The 17,664-nt window shown below is 36.4% G+C and overlaps 2 protein-coding genes across 3 annotated transcripts; both read left to right on the top strand.

The window, feature by feature from the left end:
- The first annotated feature begins 1,859 nt into the window (after positions 1 to 1,859).
- Positions 1,860 to 12,522, top strand: il17rc (interleukin 17 receptor C). 2 transcript variants are annotated; one of them, XM_042733794.1, is made up of 16 exons: positions 1,860 to 2,448; positions 5,441 to 5,663; positions 5,740 to 5,783; positions 5,871 to 5,907; positions 6,090 to 6,190; positions 6,537 to 6,642; positions 7,005 to 7,046; positions 7,308 to 7,423; positions 7,566 to 7,622; positions 7,725 to 7,779; positions 8,225 to 8,442; positions 9,101 to 9,157; positions 9,277 to 9,319; positions 9,495 to 9,590; positions 11,054 to 11,101; positions 11,220 to 12,522. In XM_042733794.1, exons 1-16 carry the CDS (start codon positions 2,344 to 2,346, stop codon positions 11,903 to 11,905), a joined length of 2,034 nt encoding a protein of 677 aa, XP_042589728.1. In that variant the 5' UTR covers positions 1,860 to 2,343; the 3' UTR covers positions 11,906 to 12,522. The 2 variants fall into 2 exon arrangements, with proteins under 2 accessions (XP_042589728.1, XP_042589729.1); XM_042733795.1 differs by having other exon boundaries at positions 1,861 to 2,448; positions 11,054 to 11,092.
- Positions 12,523 to 12,780: 258 nt separating this feature from the next.
- LOC109099368 (protein disulfide isomerase Creld1) lies at positions 12,781 to 16,718 on the top strand. The gene is made up of 6 exons (XM_019112885.2): positions 12,781 to 12,928; positions 14,146 to 14,355; positions 14,442 to 14,525; positions 14,851 to 14,946; positions 15,426 to 15,566; positions 16,027 to 16,718. The coding sequence occupies exons 2-6, from the start codon at positions 14,187 to 14,189 to the stop codon at positions 16,218 to 16,220; spliced, it is 684 nt and encodes a 227-aa protein (XP_018968430.2). The 5' UTR covers positions 12,781 to 12,928; positions 14,146 to 14,186; the 3' UTR covers positions 16,221 to 16,718.
- The last annotated feature ends 946 nt before the right edge of the window (positions 16,719 to 17,664 follow it).

Genomic DNA, 17,664 nt, shown 5'->3' with positions numbered 1-17,664 from the left:
CCTGTATAGTTTTGTAATCTATCTATGAGTATGTCGTGATCTATGGTGTCAAACGCAGCACTAAGATCAAGTAAAACTAGCAATGAGATGCAGCCTTGGTCTGATGCAAGAAGCAAGTCATTTGTAATTTTAACAAGTGCAGTTTCTGTGCTATGATGGGGCCTGAAACCCGACTGAAATGTCTTCATAGAGATCATTTTTTTGCAGGTAGGAGCACAATTGACACAACTTTTTCTAAAATTTTAGACATAAATGGAAGATTTGAAATGGGTCTGTAATTTGCCAGTTCACTAGGATCTAGTTGTGGTTTCTTAATAAGAGGCTTAATAACCGCCAGCTTGAATGGTTTTGGGGACGTGACCTAAAGATAACGACGAGTTAATAATATTGAGAAGCGGTTTTTCCGCTACAGGTAACAACTCTTTCAGTAATTTAGTGGGTACAGGATCTAATAAACATGTTGTTGGTTTAGAAAAAAATTTAACTAACATTTATTATTATTATTATTATCATTGCAAGTAATATTCATTTACAGTAATAGAAGGACATGTTGTCACACGGGAACATGCAATTAAACAGCCTATTTGGATTTTTAGCTATTTTTTACTTAATTTATACAGTAGCCTACAACACATGAAAATCATGTTACATCTGTACATAACATGATAGCTGCTCTTGCCCTTGAAACAACTAGCCCCAGTCTCCCCTACATGCATTCAGCTTCAGGGATGGGTGTTTTGAGGGTGTTTTTAATGATTACAATCCCATAGCAAACCTAGAAGCTTATCTTTAAAAATAAAAAAATAAAAAAGCATCTGGATGAACTCACTATGCTACACCCTGTTTTGGGTGGTTTCTGTCAGTTATTAACAGAGACTCTTTAATTCCAGGTGAATTATATTAACCAGTTGCCATGACACAAGAAAGAGGGCCGCTTAACAAATTCACTCGCTACAGAGAATGATCCAGACAGGGAACTTTGCACCTGGCCATTTCCTGGTTACAGTTTTACAAAGTGGCAAATAGCCAAGATCATATTTCTCAATCAGCTCTGTTAATTATGAGCACACAAACATCTTTTTACTGCGGTTTTCTTCCATAAAGCCATTTGGTTCTAGTTTGTGTGTTTTGATTGTCAGCTGGGAGGGGTGAGTCTGTAATACACTCAAAGTTCACTCACACGCTCTTTCATCTAATTAATGTGTGTCAAATGGAACAGCGTTTTATGAGGCTTTATAATCCATACTTTGCAGTGCTTCGAAAAAACACCTTCTCATTTATACCACTGGGCAGTAAGTAACAATTTCTGTTAAAGCTAAAGTAAATTTGTTGTGTATGTGTATGCGTGCATGTGTGTGTGAGAGAAAGAGAGAGACAGAGACAGAGAGAGACAGAGAGCATTTATTTATAAAAACTCATTTTTATTGTCATTCTTATTACCATAAGCAACCAATATCATCAACAATATGTATTCTGAAATCCAGTAATACAATACAATTATATTAGAGGCCTTGAAAGTATTTAAAGAGTAGTCTCAATTAAAAATAAATGAGGGTCAATGACAAATAAGGATGGTAAGAAATTAAAATATTTTAAAATGTAGTTTAAACATTTAAAACTAGATTAAAATGGATTTAATGTACTCAACCACCTAACTAAAATGCTCTAAGAAGGTTACATTCCCATGAAGTTATAAAGTTATTTCTGAATATTCTCAGAACATCTAAACATTTATTTTTAAATGTTTAAAAAAAACGCATTTATGAACGTTATAGAGAAAACATTGAGGGAATGTTACATTTTGAATGTTCTCTGAACTGGAGTTGGAAATAAAGTTAACAGACAGTACAGTAAATGAGAACGAGAACAATACGCATTGCCCTTTAAATGTATAAGAAATCCAGGAATTCCAGTCAGAGCAGCAAACATGATAGAGGTACACCCACGTTATGGCAATCTGTCATACACACAGACACACCTGGGCATACTGGAAGCCAGGTGACTTATCACCGCGCTCAGATCAACCGACGTTTAGAAGCAGAAGCTCAAATCCGATATTACAAGAGCTAAAAGTTTGAATCGAGGAAAAATAAAACACTAATCGTTTCTATCTTCTTACAGACAGACGAGACAGTATGCCGTGTAACTGCGATCCCTCGCGCTTCCTGCTCGGCGAAACTCCAGAACCGGACGGTGGATTTGGACTGTGTATCCGAGCCGATCATCTTGGGTTCTCCTAAAGCCGCATAGAGACAACATAGCGAAGGATATAACCTACAGGATTTTGTTCTTGACCAGTTTGGATTAATTGTCTTTTGGATACCAGAGTGAAACTGTTGCGCAATGAGGTTGACGTGGTGGATCCAACTGCTCCTACTGGCCAGCGGAAGTGTGTCTTCACTGGAACGAGTCACACACAATCCAGAAAACAACGTCATCTGTCCTCAGGTTGCACGTTCATTCATTAAACATGCTTGTTTATTAGGCTACTTGTTCATTTGTATAGTTGTGATATGTTTGGAAAAAATCGTATACAAAGGTGTCCAGTGCTCAGTGTATTACTAAAGTATATACCTCATTATTATATTATATTATATTATATTATATTATATTATATTATATTATATTATATTATATTATATTATATTATATTATATTATATTATATTATATTAGTACAAAAACATCACATAGAACAAAAATAATTCAATTAAATTCAGTTATGCTATTTTATTATTAGTTTATGCCATTATAAACAAACAAACAAACAAACAAAAATCAATTTAATGTTTGATTTCAAGTGATATAATTATCAAGTAACAAGTACCAAAATAAACACGAGTGTACATTTAATGTTATGAAATGTTTTCAAAGACAATATGTGAAAGATCAGTGTCAGTTTGGCCTGAATAAAACATATATTTTCATAATTGATTTTGACACACACCTTCCAGGTGCACCCTAGACACATCATCAGTGATGTAAACTGGGGTCATCGGGTGTTTCGGGTATTTCAACATCATACACCCTCGCCCAGGTGACCCAGCCAGGTGTGATCAGTCCCCGACTTAGGCCCCATCCACATGGAGATGTGTTTTGCTGTATACGCATACATTTTGTATCGTATAGGCATTTCGTCCACATGAATCCGGCGTTTTGGGAGAGTGATAATGGATATTTTTTTTGAAACCGGGTTCCAGAGTGGATAAACTTGAAAATGCCACCCTTCTGTTTTCATGTGGACAGGGAATCCAGATATATTTTTTTAAACTATGATGTTATCAGCCCACGTCTCGCCCCTAGTCAGATACTGCCACGTCACGTAACAGCCACAAAAAGATGAACAAACACTGAACAATTGTCTTTTTATTAACTAACATTAATAGTTCCACGTTCCATGTTTGTCTGTATACCACATGCAGGGTTTATGCGCATAATCCAAGTCTTCTTCTCCATTTTTAGTGTATCTCTGTGGCAGAATTACAGCACCCCATGCTGGTCTGGCATGTATACGACATTGTTTTGTGTCGGTTTTGTGGTTTCATGTGGACGCAGATATTTCTTGAGATGAAGGGAAAAAAAAGATTGGATAGGGAAAGCTCTGGCTTTGTGTGGATGTAGCCTTAGGTAGCTTGTATAGTCCACAGATCACCACACTTTTGATCCACAGCCATCTAGATGCCTTCTCAGCGGCATCCATGATGTTTTTGATGGCTTTATTCTTGTGCAGTCCCCTAATTCCCAAGAACTTGAGGCCCCTGGAAAATGATTGGCCGGTAAACCCTCAGCAACCAACCTCAGTGGGAAGGCAGCGGGTCATTCCATCCCCTATTAAGGCATTCTACTTTCAACTCCTTGTACTTGGCCCTTTTCCATTCAAACACCTCAACACCTCAAACAGGGCACAGTCATTTCCAGTAGAACCACCTGCCTTGATGATTCTGAAAATAGGACCACATCAGGCCTAAGCAAGGTTGTGGTGATGGTATCTGGGAGTCTGAGCTGCCTTCCCAGGTCTACATTTAGCTGCCAGTCTCGAGCTGTTGCCAGAAGTCCTTCCTCTGAGTTCCTGCTCCCTGGTGGTTTCTCTCCACACCCAAAAAAAATGCGATTACACAACACACCCCAAACCAAATTGCTTCTTTTAGGACCCAGGAGAAGAGGTTGGTCAGACTACATAATACACCAAAGACGGATAAAGAACTGTATCCTATACGGCACGGCTCTTACCACAACAACTCAGTCCACAAGATCTTTTGGTTCATCGCTTGTTCCCATGGAGTCCACCCCCCTTGTTGAAATATCCCACCATCCTACTGATACGTCTTTCCTCCACCCCTGCTCAGATTTCTTCTTGGACCAGCTGATGCCTGTCCTTTCCCTGAGTCTTGTCCTTTTGAGGTTAATTGGTACAGCCAAGCCCTGCGAGTCCTGATGCCACTGTACCCACCAGCACACTGTGGCTGCCTCCTGGGCCCTCCACTTCCTACTCGTCCTCACCTCGATGCGAACAAGATCACTGAGATAGTGCACCCTGTGATTATTCCTTTTTCCAGCATATGAAATGCAGATGTTATTGGTCCAGAGGTGACTCTCAAATTAAAGCAGCTATAATAGTTCAAAATGAGGTCCCTGATCTTATCTGGAACAGGATTTCGGATCAGTGAGGTTTCCACCAGCTTGTGCGGGATTGACCTATAAGCATTGGCAAGGTCAAGCCACAGCACCGCCAGATCACCATCAACTTTTCGAGACCCCCGGATTAAATGGGTGACAATTTCTGTGTGCTCAATGCAGGCTGGTACTTTAAGGATACCACCTTTCTGTACAGCAGTGTCATTGTACTCATTCTGCAGGAGAAAAAATATCTTCCCCTCCACGCTGAGGAGTGAGATGACCCTGAACTGCTCAATGTTACTTGAGTTCTCCCTCTTAGGAATCCAAACACCCTCTGCATGTCTCCACTGCTGCACCACTTTCCACCTCCTCCAGATGACTTTGAAAATTTTCCATAGTGTTTTCCATTCCATTTTTTTTTGTGGATTAATTCAAATTAATTTTTAGTTGAGTTCTCCTGAATACATAATTATTTTTTTTTCTTTTTATACATTTTAAAGACTGATAATACTTCCAAATATTTTTGAAATACAAATAATAATTGTTTTGTTTGGTACCTCTATGTATGGATATACATTTGTTTCATTAAAAGTTTTTTTTTTAATCTAAAACAGTATTTAATAAAAACTGAATTTGTGCATCATCTTGGAGTATAATTCGAAAAGTTAGGTTTTTGGTAAAGTGAGTTTTGAGAATTTATTAAAATTTTGCGTCCATTATGCATATCAAACCAAAACCAAAAAAAAAAAAGTACATTCAAATGCTAATACAAAAATGTTTCCAAGATCGCCTGTTTGTAACCTGGAGTATGTTTGTGTTTTTAGGCTCTAAACTGCAGGGTGAGATATACAGATCCTATCACACCACTTGATGTGGTCTGTGGTCCTGTGTATGTGTGTTCTCTAGCCGTGCAGCCAAAACTGTGCTGCCACAAGAAGGACTGCAAACCCTGTTTGTGGATCAACATCCAGCTGAGTATTATTCCAGATCTCAAAGAGGAGGAGGACAGAGATATTGAGAGATCAGAATATGAAGAGGAGAGCAGTGGTGAGTCCTTACAGTAACAGCACATTACAGTTGTTGGCCTAATGGTTTATGTTTACACTAACTTTTCTAATTTTAGGGGACTGGGATTCAGGATGTGTTTCCATGCCAAATGACACAAGGGTAAGTGTTTTGAACATTCGTAACAAAATATATTTTTACAAACTCCATCTTTAATTAAAACCTTTAACATCTTATACTTTTTAACAGGAAGAATACTCTCTCTGTGAAGACCAGCTAGATCAAGGTAGACCAAGTGAACTTAAAAACTCATAATATTTCTTAGCTCTTCATTTGTTTATTAGTGCTAATGTACTTAAGCAAACTGATTTTCTCAAACTGTATTTGCTTATTCTGAAAGACAGCAGTGGATTCACCACTCATGCAGTGCATTATTAAAGCTTGCATCTATGTCTTCTCTTCATGTAGCTACTATTACAATATGCTACCAACCAGCAGAAGTGCAGTATGAGTGGTGCAAGAGATTAGACTTCACAGTGACTTCTACCGCAAGCTGTAAACTTCTCAATGTGAGTGTCACCACCATGTCCATTTAACCCTCATGTTGTCTTCTCGCTATTTTGACCTGGAGAAGATTTTCTTTTTCTCAAAAATGCTAGTTAACGGAATAGTTCACCCAAAAATAAAAATGTATTTATATAAATAATGACAGTGTACTATTTACTTTTAAAATTAATATTTTATTTTTAATTTCAATATTACTAGAAGGTCTGGCAATTTAAAAGTAAACCGTGAAAAAAAATGCAAAGTTTCCAGAAAACCCTGATTGAAGTTATGGTGAAGAAAAACCCTTGTAAGTGTGAATGAAATTAGTGTCTTGATTGTTATCTCAGTGTTTATCTTTGTGTGGCACAGCTGACTCTGGTGGAGTATAATGATGTTGACTTTGGCAGAACAATGAAGATCACTGTTGGATCATTCACTAAGTCACCTGAAGTTGAATTCCCTACATTGAAAACAGGTAGCTATTGTTTTTACTTACCCTAGATACACATGTACAACAGTAGCCTATACAAGTGTAGCTTACTTATTAGTATTTAAAAGTGTATGTTTCTTACATTCACTCATTCTATTTAAAAGTAGATCTATCTGTTGTCATTATGCCATTTTCATTCACACAACTTTAGTCTTGTTGAATCTAAATGTTATATTTTACCAAAAGATTAAAAGGGGAAGATATATGCAAATGCATTATATTGCAGCATAAAGTGTATGACAAGTAACGACAGTGACATCAGTGATGTTTTCATTTACTAGCATGTTTTGTTCAAAATGCATGTAATGTGCACTGTTTTTATAGAAAAAATGTTTTTGTCTTTGCAGTGTGTTCCTTATCACACCTCAAGGACATAGAGCAGTGCAAAGGTATGTTCAGATTGATTCAGTTTTAAATTTCTTAAATTTTAATCTATGTTAAAAAAGCCCTCCTCGTTTAAACACACATTTAATTATAGTTTAAATTATAGGTACTTTGGATCAGAGATTTGGTTTCAGTTTTAACTATATGGTTTTCTAAAGAAAAATAAGAGAATAAAACTTAAAAAAAAAAAAATCTTTGTTTGTAGGATAAAAGACTATAGTGTATGAACAAATTTCATTTACTCCATGTTTCATTTTCATTTTTAGGTCCTAGGGTCTCCACTGAAATACAGGGGAGTAAGGTGCTGTTAGTCAATGAGGATGAAGGAGCTTCTGAACGCTTGTCCCTGTGTATGAAACGTGGAAGAGAAGGGAGATGCTGGGTCAGTGAACTTGCACATTATTTCTGTCCATACAACACAGCCTGAGGGCTTATTACAGACAAACAGTAGACTGTACAAACCAGTTTGTGCTTTTCATCAGCTATCATTTTTTGGTAACTTACCATACCTTTTCTTCTCTTAGCCCTTGCCAAGTAATAACATTCCACTGGCGTCAATCACAGACTGCATGTGTTTCCAGGTACCGTGCTTTTCAAACATGTACACGCTCAAAACAATGCCTCTTTTCTTTCAAAATTTCTTTCGATATTATTTTAACTTGTTGTGTTTGCATATGCTTTAGGCATGGAAAAATGATTCAGTTCGTGCGGAAATCTGTCCTTTTGAAAAAAATACAGGTAAAAGCATATATATATATATATATATATATATATATATATATATATATATATATATAAAATAGAAGATTATATATATATATATAATCTTTTAACATTTAAAATAGATTTAAATATTTTTGAAATTTGGAAAATATAATTATGAAAATAATATTTTATTTATTTTATTTCTACCTATAAAATAACTAGTGTATGATGTATATTCATTATAAGATTTCATTTATTTACATGAAAATTATTTTTATACTTGTTTTGTCAGATTTTAAATAATTTTTAAATAATCTAGTGCCGCTTAGGGGACCCTGGCTCCTTGGTTGAGAATCACTGATCTAAGATGTACACTTTTCTTAAAAATAAAAGTTAGCATTAGTGCCTTGGATGTGGAGGATGTTCAACACCATCTTGATTTATTTTGTCTTCCCACATTTTTTTTTTCCACTGGCAGAATTTAAAACCAATGTCCTGAGCAACATGTCAGTGTCTTTAGCCCACATCAAGACAAATGATGGTAAGCCGGTGCTAAGCTGGAATATAACAGTGCCCTGCAGGATAAGAGCCGAACTGTGGCCGTGTCAGCTCGAGGCAGATGGAAAATGCACAGAGGTTGAAGGATTCAGACAGAAATGCTGTAATGATTGGAGTGAAAACAGCACAATACTATGGGTAAATACTGTATACATTTTGGTTATATGTATTTTCTGTCATAAATGAAATGAGACTGTAAGGAAGAACAGTGGGATATAAAAGCTCTAACACCACACTGAAATCTAGGGTTTTTAAATTGAAACCTGAAAATAAATGCTTTTAGAATAATAATAATAATAATAATAATAATAATAATAATAATAATAATAATAAAAAAATTAAACTAAGTTGTATGTATGTATGTATGTATTTATTTACCTTTCCTGTTTCCGTCATGGGAAAGAAAAATAAATAAATGAATAATACATATATACATACATAAATATTTTTTTGTCACACAATCTCAAGTTAACATCTCGCATTTCTGACTTTTCTCTTAGAATTCTGAATTTGAAAAATACAGAAATGTGAGACAAAAAGAAAGAATGCAAAAATTAAAGCATTGTCACTATTGATCTCCCTTTCACTAGTGACTTCCGGACTTTTGAAACTGAATGATTGACTCCCAGGTGCAAAACAACCTACTGTATTATGTTAAATGGACCCTTAATGTTTGCTTTCATTTTAATTCATGTGAAATTAAATATGGCATTTGCTCCAACTGAGGTCAAAGCTAATAATTGTTTTTCCAGTTGACTATAAAGCAGTTTGCTTTAATGATATTTGTTCTCTACAGGCATCCGGGAAGTTTGTGAATATCAGGTCTCGGAATAACCAGCAGCTCTGCGCGATGGTATGATACCATCTGCCTTTTTGAGTTCTTTCTTTCAGCATTCATTAGTCATTTAGTGCAAACAGACAATGAACATACAGGAAGTAAACATTCATCTTTGTCTGTGTCTTTGTCTGCAGCTTGAGGTAGATGGAAAGATTGTGCAGTACTGTCAACATCCCTGTAAGTGTGATGAGAAGAAACATTTCATTTATATCCTGTTTAAAGCCGCCATTCATTGTCATTCGATCACATTGATATTTGTCTGTTCGATGTACTAAAACTAACATACACTATACTGAATATGGATATAGCAGTTGTCATCAGTTGGTTTATTTTTCATTTTATATTGTTTTAGTGGAGCGGCAGTATTGGAGCCGCCTTCTTCTTCTGCCGCTGATCTTTGTTTGTCTGACTGCTTTTGGAGTATTTCTTCTGATGAACAAACTCAGATGTAAGTCTTTACTATCTACAGCATCTCTTTGTTTATATAGAAAGATGTTTTTCCTCTCAGCAACAAAGAAACTACAACAGAATGTAGGGGATGACTTACTGTACCTTCCCAACTAAAATCACTGTTGTTATTATTATTATTATTATTATTATTACTGTTATACTGCATGTATTTCATTTAATTATATAAAGAATTATATTTTACAATTATATTAAATATATACATAAATTCTTTCTTTCGTTTCCATTGAAAAATCCATCAAAAATCTCAAAGTAAATTCTAAATATTTTATGCTAGAGACTGATAACCACTGTCAGAGTACAACTGATCAGTCATTTCTTTTTCTTTTTTCTTTTCTTTTCTTTTTTTGGGGGGGTTAAGATTGTGAAAGAGAGATGTTGACCAGACACTCTTTTTGCTCTCAATAGCTCTATTCATGTGTGTCTGTGAATGGCACATATTTTTGTGGTGATCTGTGTAGAAAGCATTTATTCCATCTCAGCATGCTCTTTGTCTTTATCAACTCCTTCTTCTTCATTTTGTGTTCTATCACCCATCTGACCATTTTTGTCTTATACTCTTTTTAGTGAAATTTCTAAGGAATACAAATTTAGTCACTCTCAGGCCATCCAAGATATAGATGAGTTTGTTTCTTCATTGGAAAAGATTTGAAGAAATTAAATCACTTGCTCACCGATGGACCCTCTGCAGTGAATGGGTGCCATCAGAACGAGAGTCCAAACAGCTGATAAAAACATCAAAATAAACCACAAGTAACCCACAGGTCTCCAGTCCATCAAGTTTTGTGAAGTGAAAAGCTGCATGTTTGTAAAAAACAAATCCATCAATAAGATATAACTGTTGCTTCTGGCCAAAATATGAGTCCATAATCCATAATAACACTTCCTCCAGTGATAAATCCCCTGATGGCATCTCACATTAAAATCCACTTACATATTTGTTTAGATCATTTTTTAACTTGTAAACAGTATTTGATCTGTGCATATTTCTCTCCTGATTCAGATGAGATTAAATAAAGCAATATTATGGATAGTATTTTAGCTGGAACCACTGGTTTGAAGTAGAAAAAAAAACTGAATTGAAAACAAAAAAAAAAATACTTAAATGATGGCTTAGTTTCTTACAAGCATACAGCTTTTCGCTTCACAAGACGTTAATTTATGGACTGGAGTCATGTGGGTCACTTGTGGATTATTGTGATGTTTTTATCAGCTGTTTGGACTGTCATTCTGACGGCACCCATTCACTGTAGAGCATCCATTGGTGAACAAGTGATGTAGTGCACATTTCTCCAAATCTGTTCTGATAAAGAAACAAACTCATCTACATCTCAGATGGCTTGAGTGTGAGTGAATGGGGGGGGTGAACTATTCCCCCTATAAGTATTAAAAAAAGTGTTCTCCTTTGATGAGATTTTACATTCTTGTATGCACCTCTCACAGGGTCGCTTAGCGAATGGGACAGAAGATGTCATTCTCAAGGTACACAAGGTGTTTATTTACAGTCATTTGTGTGTCTCATTATCAAGAAGCCTTTTAGCACAGGAAAAGTTCTCCAATTAATTTAACTTACCTTATATTAATCTCATGCCCTCATTTCTCTCTCTAGATATGAGGGGACAGGTGTTGTTGCTCCATTCCTCAGCCACGGACCCACAGCTGGTGTGTGAGCTGGGCCAGTTGTTTTCTGAGCTGGGGTTCACAGTATTTCTCGACCTGTGGAACCAAACGGAGCTTGGTACTTGCGGCCCGGCCGCGTGGCTCCACTCTAAGCTCGATCACATCCAAAAGCACGGAGGGAAGGCCCTTCTGGTGCTTTCTCCGACAACACTGCAGAGAGCCGAGTTGTATTGGAAAATTGCAGTGGAAAGACAAAGCAATCCTGTCACATACTCCGCAGATATGCTGGCTTCGGTATTGGGCTGCATTTTTGCTGACCGTCAGAAGCGCTGCGCTGCTCAGCGGTTCGTCCTTGTGCAGTTAGACGTTCATGAACTTCCCATCAATGAGGAGCATGACATGCCAAAGCTATTGAGGGGCCTGCCGCTATATAAACTGCCCTCACAGTCTCAGGGATTACTTATGGAACTGTGTCTGGAGAGCCCAAATAACATGAGCGGGAAGTTGAAGAAGATGTGGTGGATGAAAAAGGCACAGAGAAAGCTGGCCCAAGGAGTGGAGAACATTTTTAAGTCAAGGGTGAGGACTGAATCCATGCTCACTCAATTTGATTCACTCAGCCTAGACACGGAAGAAACAGAGGAAAAAAAATTTCTCAAAAATGAACAGCACTGATATATCATTTACTTCCTTGTCACACCAGAACATTGTTTGGATTGTCAGTCATATTCTGTCAGTATGGACTAATGACAGATAACATGAATTATAAAAGTAGCAGAAGGTCCAAGAAACATGGGGATGCACTGTTTTTATGAGCATGCTTGGAAATACTAAGGAAGTTTAGACATGTGCCATCATAAAGTACCTTTGAATACTATGTGAATATGGCATAATGTAGACATATTTACAGTAACTGGCTGTTATCTCTGGGAATAGCTTAAGAAGGAAGTCTGCATGTAGTCCAAATGAGAAAATTCCACAGTACAGACGCTATAGGATGTAAAGAATTTGATAAAAACACTAAAAAATACTTCATATTCATACTCTACATATATACCCCTATGTTTAGGTATTTGGAAGGAAATTTCATCTAACTTACTGTTTTCATCTCTGCTTTTATTTAATGGTTATTTAAATAATGGCTTTTGGCTAACTATAAACAAATTTCATATGTAAATATTGCTATTCACATATTTTATATATGGCTGTAATATATATTTTAATTGAACTTTTGTAATATACGATACACTTGAAATGCTCTGGTTGTACTCAAATATACAGTTTTGACACTAGTAGTTTGTCATGGTCTGGCCTATATGGAATATGTATTGCAGATGTAAATGCAGACATCAAATAGACGTCTTCGTGATTATGTATCCGTATCAGGGATACATACATACATTCTCAACCAGGCTTGTCTGTTTGCTGGTTTTAAAAGGATTTGGTGCAAGCTTCAGCTGTTCAGACTGGCCAACCAGTCGAAGCGGGAGACCAAGTCCAGCAAACTATCAGACTTGAAGTGGACAGACAATTAGAGGCTATAAAAAGAAGCTGGGAGGGGGCAGCATAAAAGTATCATACACCAGACCCACTGCAGACTAAAAATATTCAGTTATTTGAGAAGCGCGGTGTCCTCAAGCTGCTGCTGCGCTGGTTTTGTGCGTCCATGCCTGTGGCCCGAGAGCTGCCATGAATCAGGTATAATGAACCTAAATAAGAATTCTTCCGCTTTAACTCGTTGTGTACTATTTTAAAAAGCAGAGGCATTCTCCGTGTCATTACACAAGTTCCAGAATGAGCTGAAGCAGGTGGCATGTGTTACATTTCTCCGCGCTGGAAGCCTGGAAACATTGTAATTACATACATATAAAGTGGAGTTAAAACATATAATAATCTACTTATGGTAGCCTATAGTTCAAGATTTGGTAAATGCGGTTCAATAGGACATCTACTCGCGCCCCTGGCAGAACACAACGAAGTTATTTTAGCAACTATGCGAGACTACTATGGCGAAGACTTTCTCTTAATATTCACAAGCCCATCACCACTGAAAGATTTCCATACTACGTCACCAGGACCTTATTAATGTTCATGAGTCAAATTGTACGTTTACCAGTCGAGGCTGGAATATCATATGCAATATTCATGAATCAAACCTTCGCCATAGTACCATTTTTCATTTTTCCGTCAAGTGCGCACAGGCGGATCTGTTGGGTGTATGATTGCGTCCTGAACCCTAAAAGCGAAAACTAGACAATCCTGGTTTTACTGACCATCACTATCCCGTTCGTGAGTATTTAAAACATAATTTCCATTCTGGTCTTTTCTAAACTTTTGCATTCTGCTTGTTGATTTTGTTTTAATGCATTACGGTTTAGCATGCATGGTAAAATATAATTTAGGTCGCCCCTTTCGCCCTCAAAACTAATATCGTAACTAAAAAATTAAAATAAAAAATTCAACCTTATACTCACACTGCAACTTCAAATGTCATATTTAGCTACCTGGCTTTAGAAACGTGAAAAGAAAACTGACATTTCTTATAGTATTTTGACATAAATACTAATACAATTAATAGATTTAAACTAATACATGACAATAAACAAGAAAAAATTTACAATATAGGCTACAGTAATAACAACGTGAATGCAATCATTTAGAGAGTAATTATCACAGCTAAGCAGCACTAACAATTAATCTGTTGTCTAAAATGATGATTCATAAAAGCAGTGGCTTAATTTAACAAAGTTCTTACACTTTAAACACTATGATTTTTTTATACTGTATATAACATAATATACTTTAATATAAATATGTCTTTGTCAATGAAATTTATTGTAAATGAAATCAACTTTTTTTTTCTTCAAACAAATTCCTTATTTTAAAAGCATCATCATCACATGTCATTCTAACAGTAAACTTTGTGGAAAGTGGGGGTTTGAAGCACGTCACCCTGATGTCACCCTCACGGATGTTCTTCCTGTCTGCTGTGCTCTGCGTGGCCCTTTTTCATCTAATTTCGGGTCAGAACTGCTCAGAGCACTGTAAAACATGCGGGGGCCCAGAGAAAGACCAGTGCCTTCAGTGCCACACCGGTTACATCCTGCATGACAACCTGTGTGTGGGTGAGTGAGATGAACAGACTGTACGCTAGATTCACCTCATGGTCTATTTCACTCTGAAGTTCACTTCTACACTCCTACGCTGACAGATATCGATGAATGTGGTACTGATCAGGAACGGTGTCCCGACAACACATACTGCTTCAACACCCATGGCTCTTATGAATGCAAAGGTCAGTGTGGTTTATCCTCAACACATGGAACAGCAGAGTAACACATTTTACAATCGCACTTAATATGATTTGTGGTTTAATACAGTATAAAAGTTAATACACTTTAGTTTACGGTGTCTTTGCTACACATGTTACATGCACATGCTATTATAATAACAACTAATTATGCATAATTACATGCAAATAACTCAAACCCTAATCCTAAACCTAAGCATATAGTACATCTAGTTAATTCATATTTCTCAGTAAATATATAATTGCACTGTAGTAAGGACACCTTTAAATAAAGTGTAACCAAGTTGTTTTATTATTTGTCCTTTTTCAGGATGTGATAAGGCCTGTGTTGGTTGTATGGGTGGAGGACCTGCCCGCTGTAGGAAATGTGCTGCTGGTTACAGATCATCAGGCATGAGATGCATAGGCGAGTTATAGTCTATATAACTAGTCATGTATCGTCTTCAACCCCTGTAGTATAAAATATGGGTAGTAGTATAGATAAAGGATAAGGATAAAGTTCCTTAATCTTGATTGCCATACTATTAATGCCTGGACTGATTAATTTAAAATATATTATAGTTTCATTTGTGAATTTGCTGTTGCTTTATCAAGCTTGAAAACATACAAGAACAGAAGCTTAATCTTGTCTGTAATGACAAATGTTAGTTCTTCTGCAATGGTACCATCTTGTGGCTACAAGAAGCATTTCCACCAAGAATGTTAAGAAGAACAACAACAAAAACTCGAACCAATGATCATTTTTCAATACATATATTGTTATTTTAATTATTTAGTATTTAGCAAAAAACTGTCTATTTGTTCTATAATTGTAGCTGTCTGTTTATCTCATTTTTAATTTGTCTCTGGCCCAGAAATCGCAGCTGTATTTTGTTCCTCCTGCAGATATAGATGAGTGCGCTGAGGAGGTGTTGGCCTGTCCTGGGGTCAGTATGTTCTGTGAAAATACAGAGGGCTCTTTTCACTGTCAGTGTGCAGTGGGTTACACACGCAGAGGCGACAGCTGTGAGAGGAGCCAGACAACAGGTGAGTTTTATTCTCACAGATATGAAATAACGCTTTTTAACACACTATTTTAGTTCAAGAAGTTAAGGATCAAGGGACAGCTCTCCTAAAAAAAAAAATTATATTCTGTCATTAATTACTCACCTTCATATTGTTCCAAACTCGTAAGACATTCGTCATCTTCAGAACACAAATTAAGATATTTTTGATGAAGTCTGAGAGCTTTCTGACCCTGCATAGACAGCAACACAACTGACACGTTCAAAGACTAGAAAGGTAGTAGCACATCGTTAAAATAGTCCATGTGACGTCAGTGGTTCAACTGTAATTTTATGAAGCTACGAGAATACTTTTTGTGCGCAAAGAAAACAAAAATAATGACTTTATGCATTTAACACTGCGTTTAAATCACATAATGTAATGTAAAATGCACTTGTGGATGTTTCTGAATTCACTGATGTCTTCCTGTCTCTCTCCTCAGCGTCTGAGAAAAGGGTCTTTTTGACGACATTCAGGAGGATGAAATTGAGGTTCTGCAGCAGATGTTCTTCGGTGTTGTGCTGTGTGCATTGGCCACATTGGCGGCTAAAGGGGACTTGGTGTTCACCTCTATCTTTATGGGGGCAGTGGCAGCCATGGCTGGATACTGGCTCTCTGATAAAAGCGATCGAGTGATAGACTCCATCTTGAAGGGGAGATAAATGCAAACCTATCTGCAGTGCTGCTTTCTACAAAGTCAACTACTTTTGAGCTGGGCCATTTCTTACACCATATGATGGTATGTTCACACACACAGCCAAAGGAAGCTGCTATATAATGGCAGCAACAGCAATATGTTCACAAAGTATAATGAGCATGAACTTTTCTTACCCCAAATGGTTTTTAGTTTGACTAGCATGTGACAACTTGGTATATTCTTATTTCACTTACAAGTTGACTACTGTATATTGGGAATCAGTTGTTTTTTGATTATTAATGTGGGCACTGGTAACAATATCCATCTGATGTCATTTTTTATTGTGGCCTGTGCATTTTTAGTAGCCTTCAGGTAGTATATACAGTATGTTAAAATGTATTTATGAGTGTACATAATGTTTAAAAGTTTGGTTTTGATAAGATTTTTTTAACATCTCTTCTGCTCATCAAGGCTGCATTTATTTGATTAAAGATAAAAAAAACTAATAGTGTGGAATATTTTTACAATTTAAAAAATGAAAGTTGAATTTTCATCATCAGTACTCCAGTCTTTAGTGTCACATAATCCTTCAGAAATCATTATATGCTTATTTGCGGCTCAAGAAATATTTATTATTATTAAAGTTAAAAATGGTTATAATTAATATTTAAAATTAAATAATAATAATAAAAAATAGAACTTATATTTCTGTGAAAAGCGTGATAGCATAGATAGTAAAAAAAATAATTAAAAACAAATCAGAATTTATTTGTAATTTACATTTTGTCCTCTTAAATGTCCCTTTTGATCAATTTAATGTGACCTGGCTAAATATTATTATTATTATTATTATTATTATTATTATTATTATTATTATTATTATTATATGTTTAAATCTTAAAGAACCAAACTTTTGAACAGTTTTGTATGTAACAGCAATGTACAGTGTAATTTTATGAAGACAAACACTCTTTGGACCTCGACTAATAAAGACTTTTATTTGTTTTTAATGAAACAGCGCATATCTCAAAAAGAAAGTCACTTTAATTTAATGGATATAAACAAGCCGACTGACACTCAAGAATAGTTGGGGGGGTGGGGGGGATACAACACATACAATAACAAATATCAGGGAGGTTAAGGACTTTAAAAACATCGAACATGACACATATTTCACACCGAACACCCCAGTCGCTCCTGCTAGGCTCTCGCACCGCCAACTTTCTCCAACACGCGCAGCATTCACACCCTGTAACAATCCTATTTGCATACACAGACACAATCATGCAAGCATATCCCACACTCTTTTAGCATCTCAGATCTACACCCCGAAAACATGCGAACGCTTTTATTTAGTTGCATGGGCAATCCACTGGCAGTGGGTGGGAAGATGTGGGTGAGGACACACCATTCTCAAACACATTACACCATCATGATGCCAAT

Source organism: Cyprinus carpio, chromosome B11, assembly GCF_018340385.1.
Source record: "Cyprinus carpio isolate SPL01 chromosome B11, ASM1834038v1, whole genome shotgun sequence".
NCBI classification, from domain to species: Eukaryota; Metazoa; Chordata; class Actinopteri; order Cypriniformes; family Cyprinidae; genus Cyprinus; species Cyprinus carpio.
This window is presented reverse-complemented; position numbering and strand designations above follow the sequence as displayed.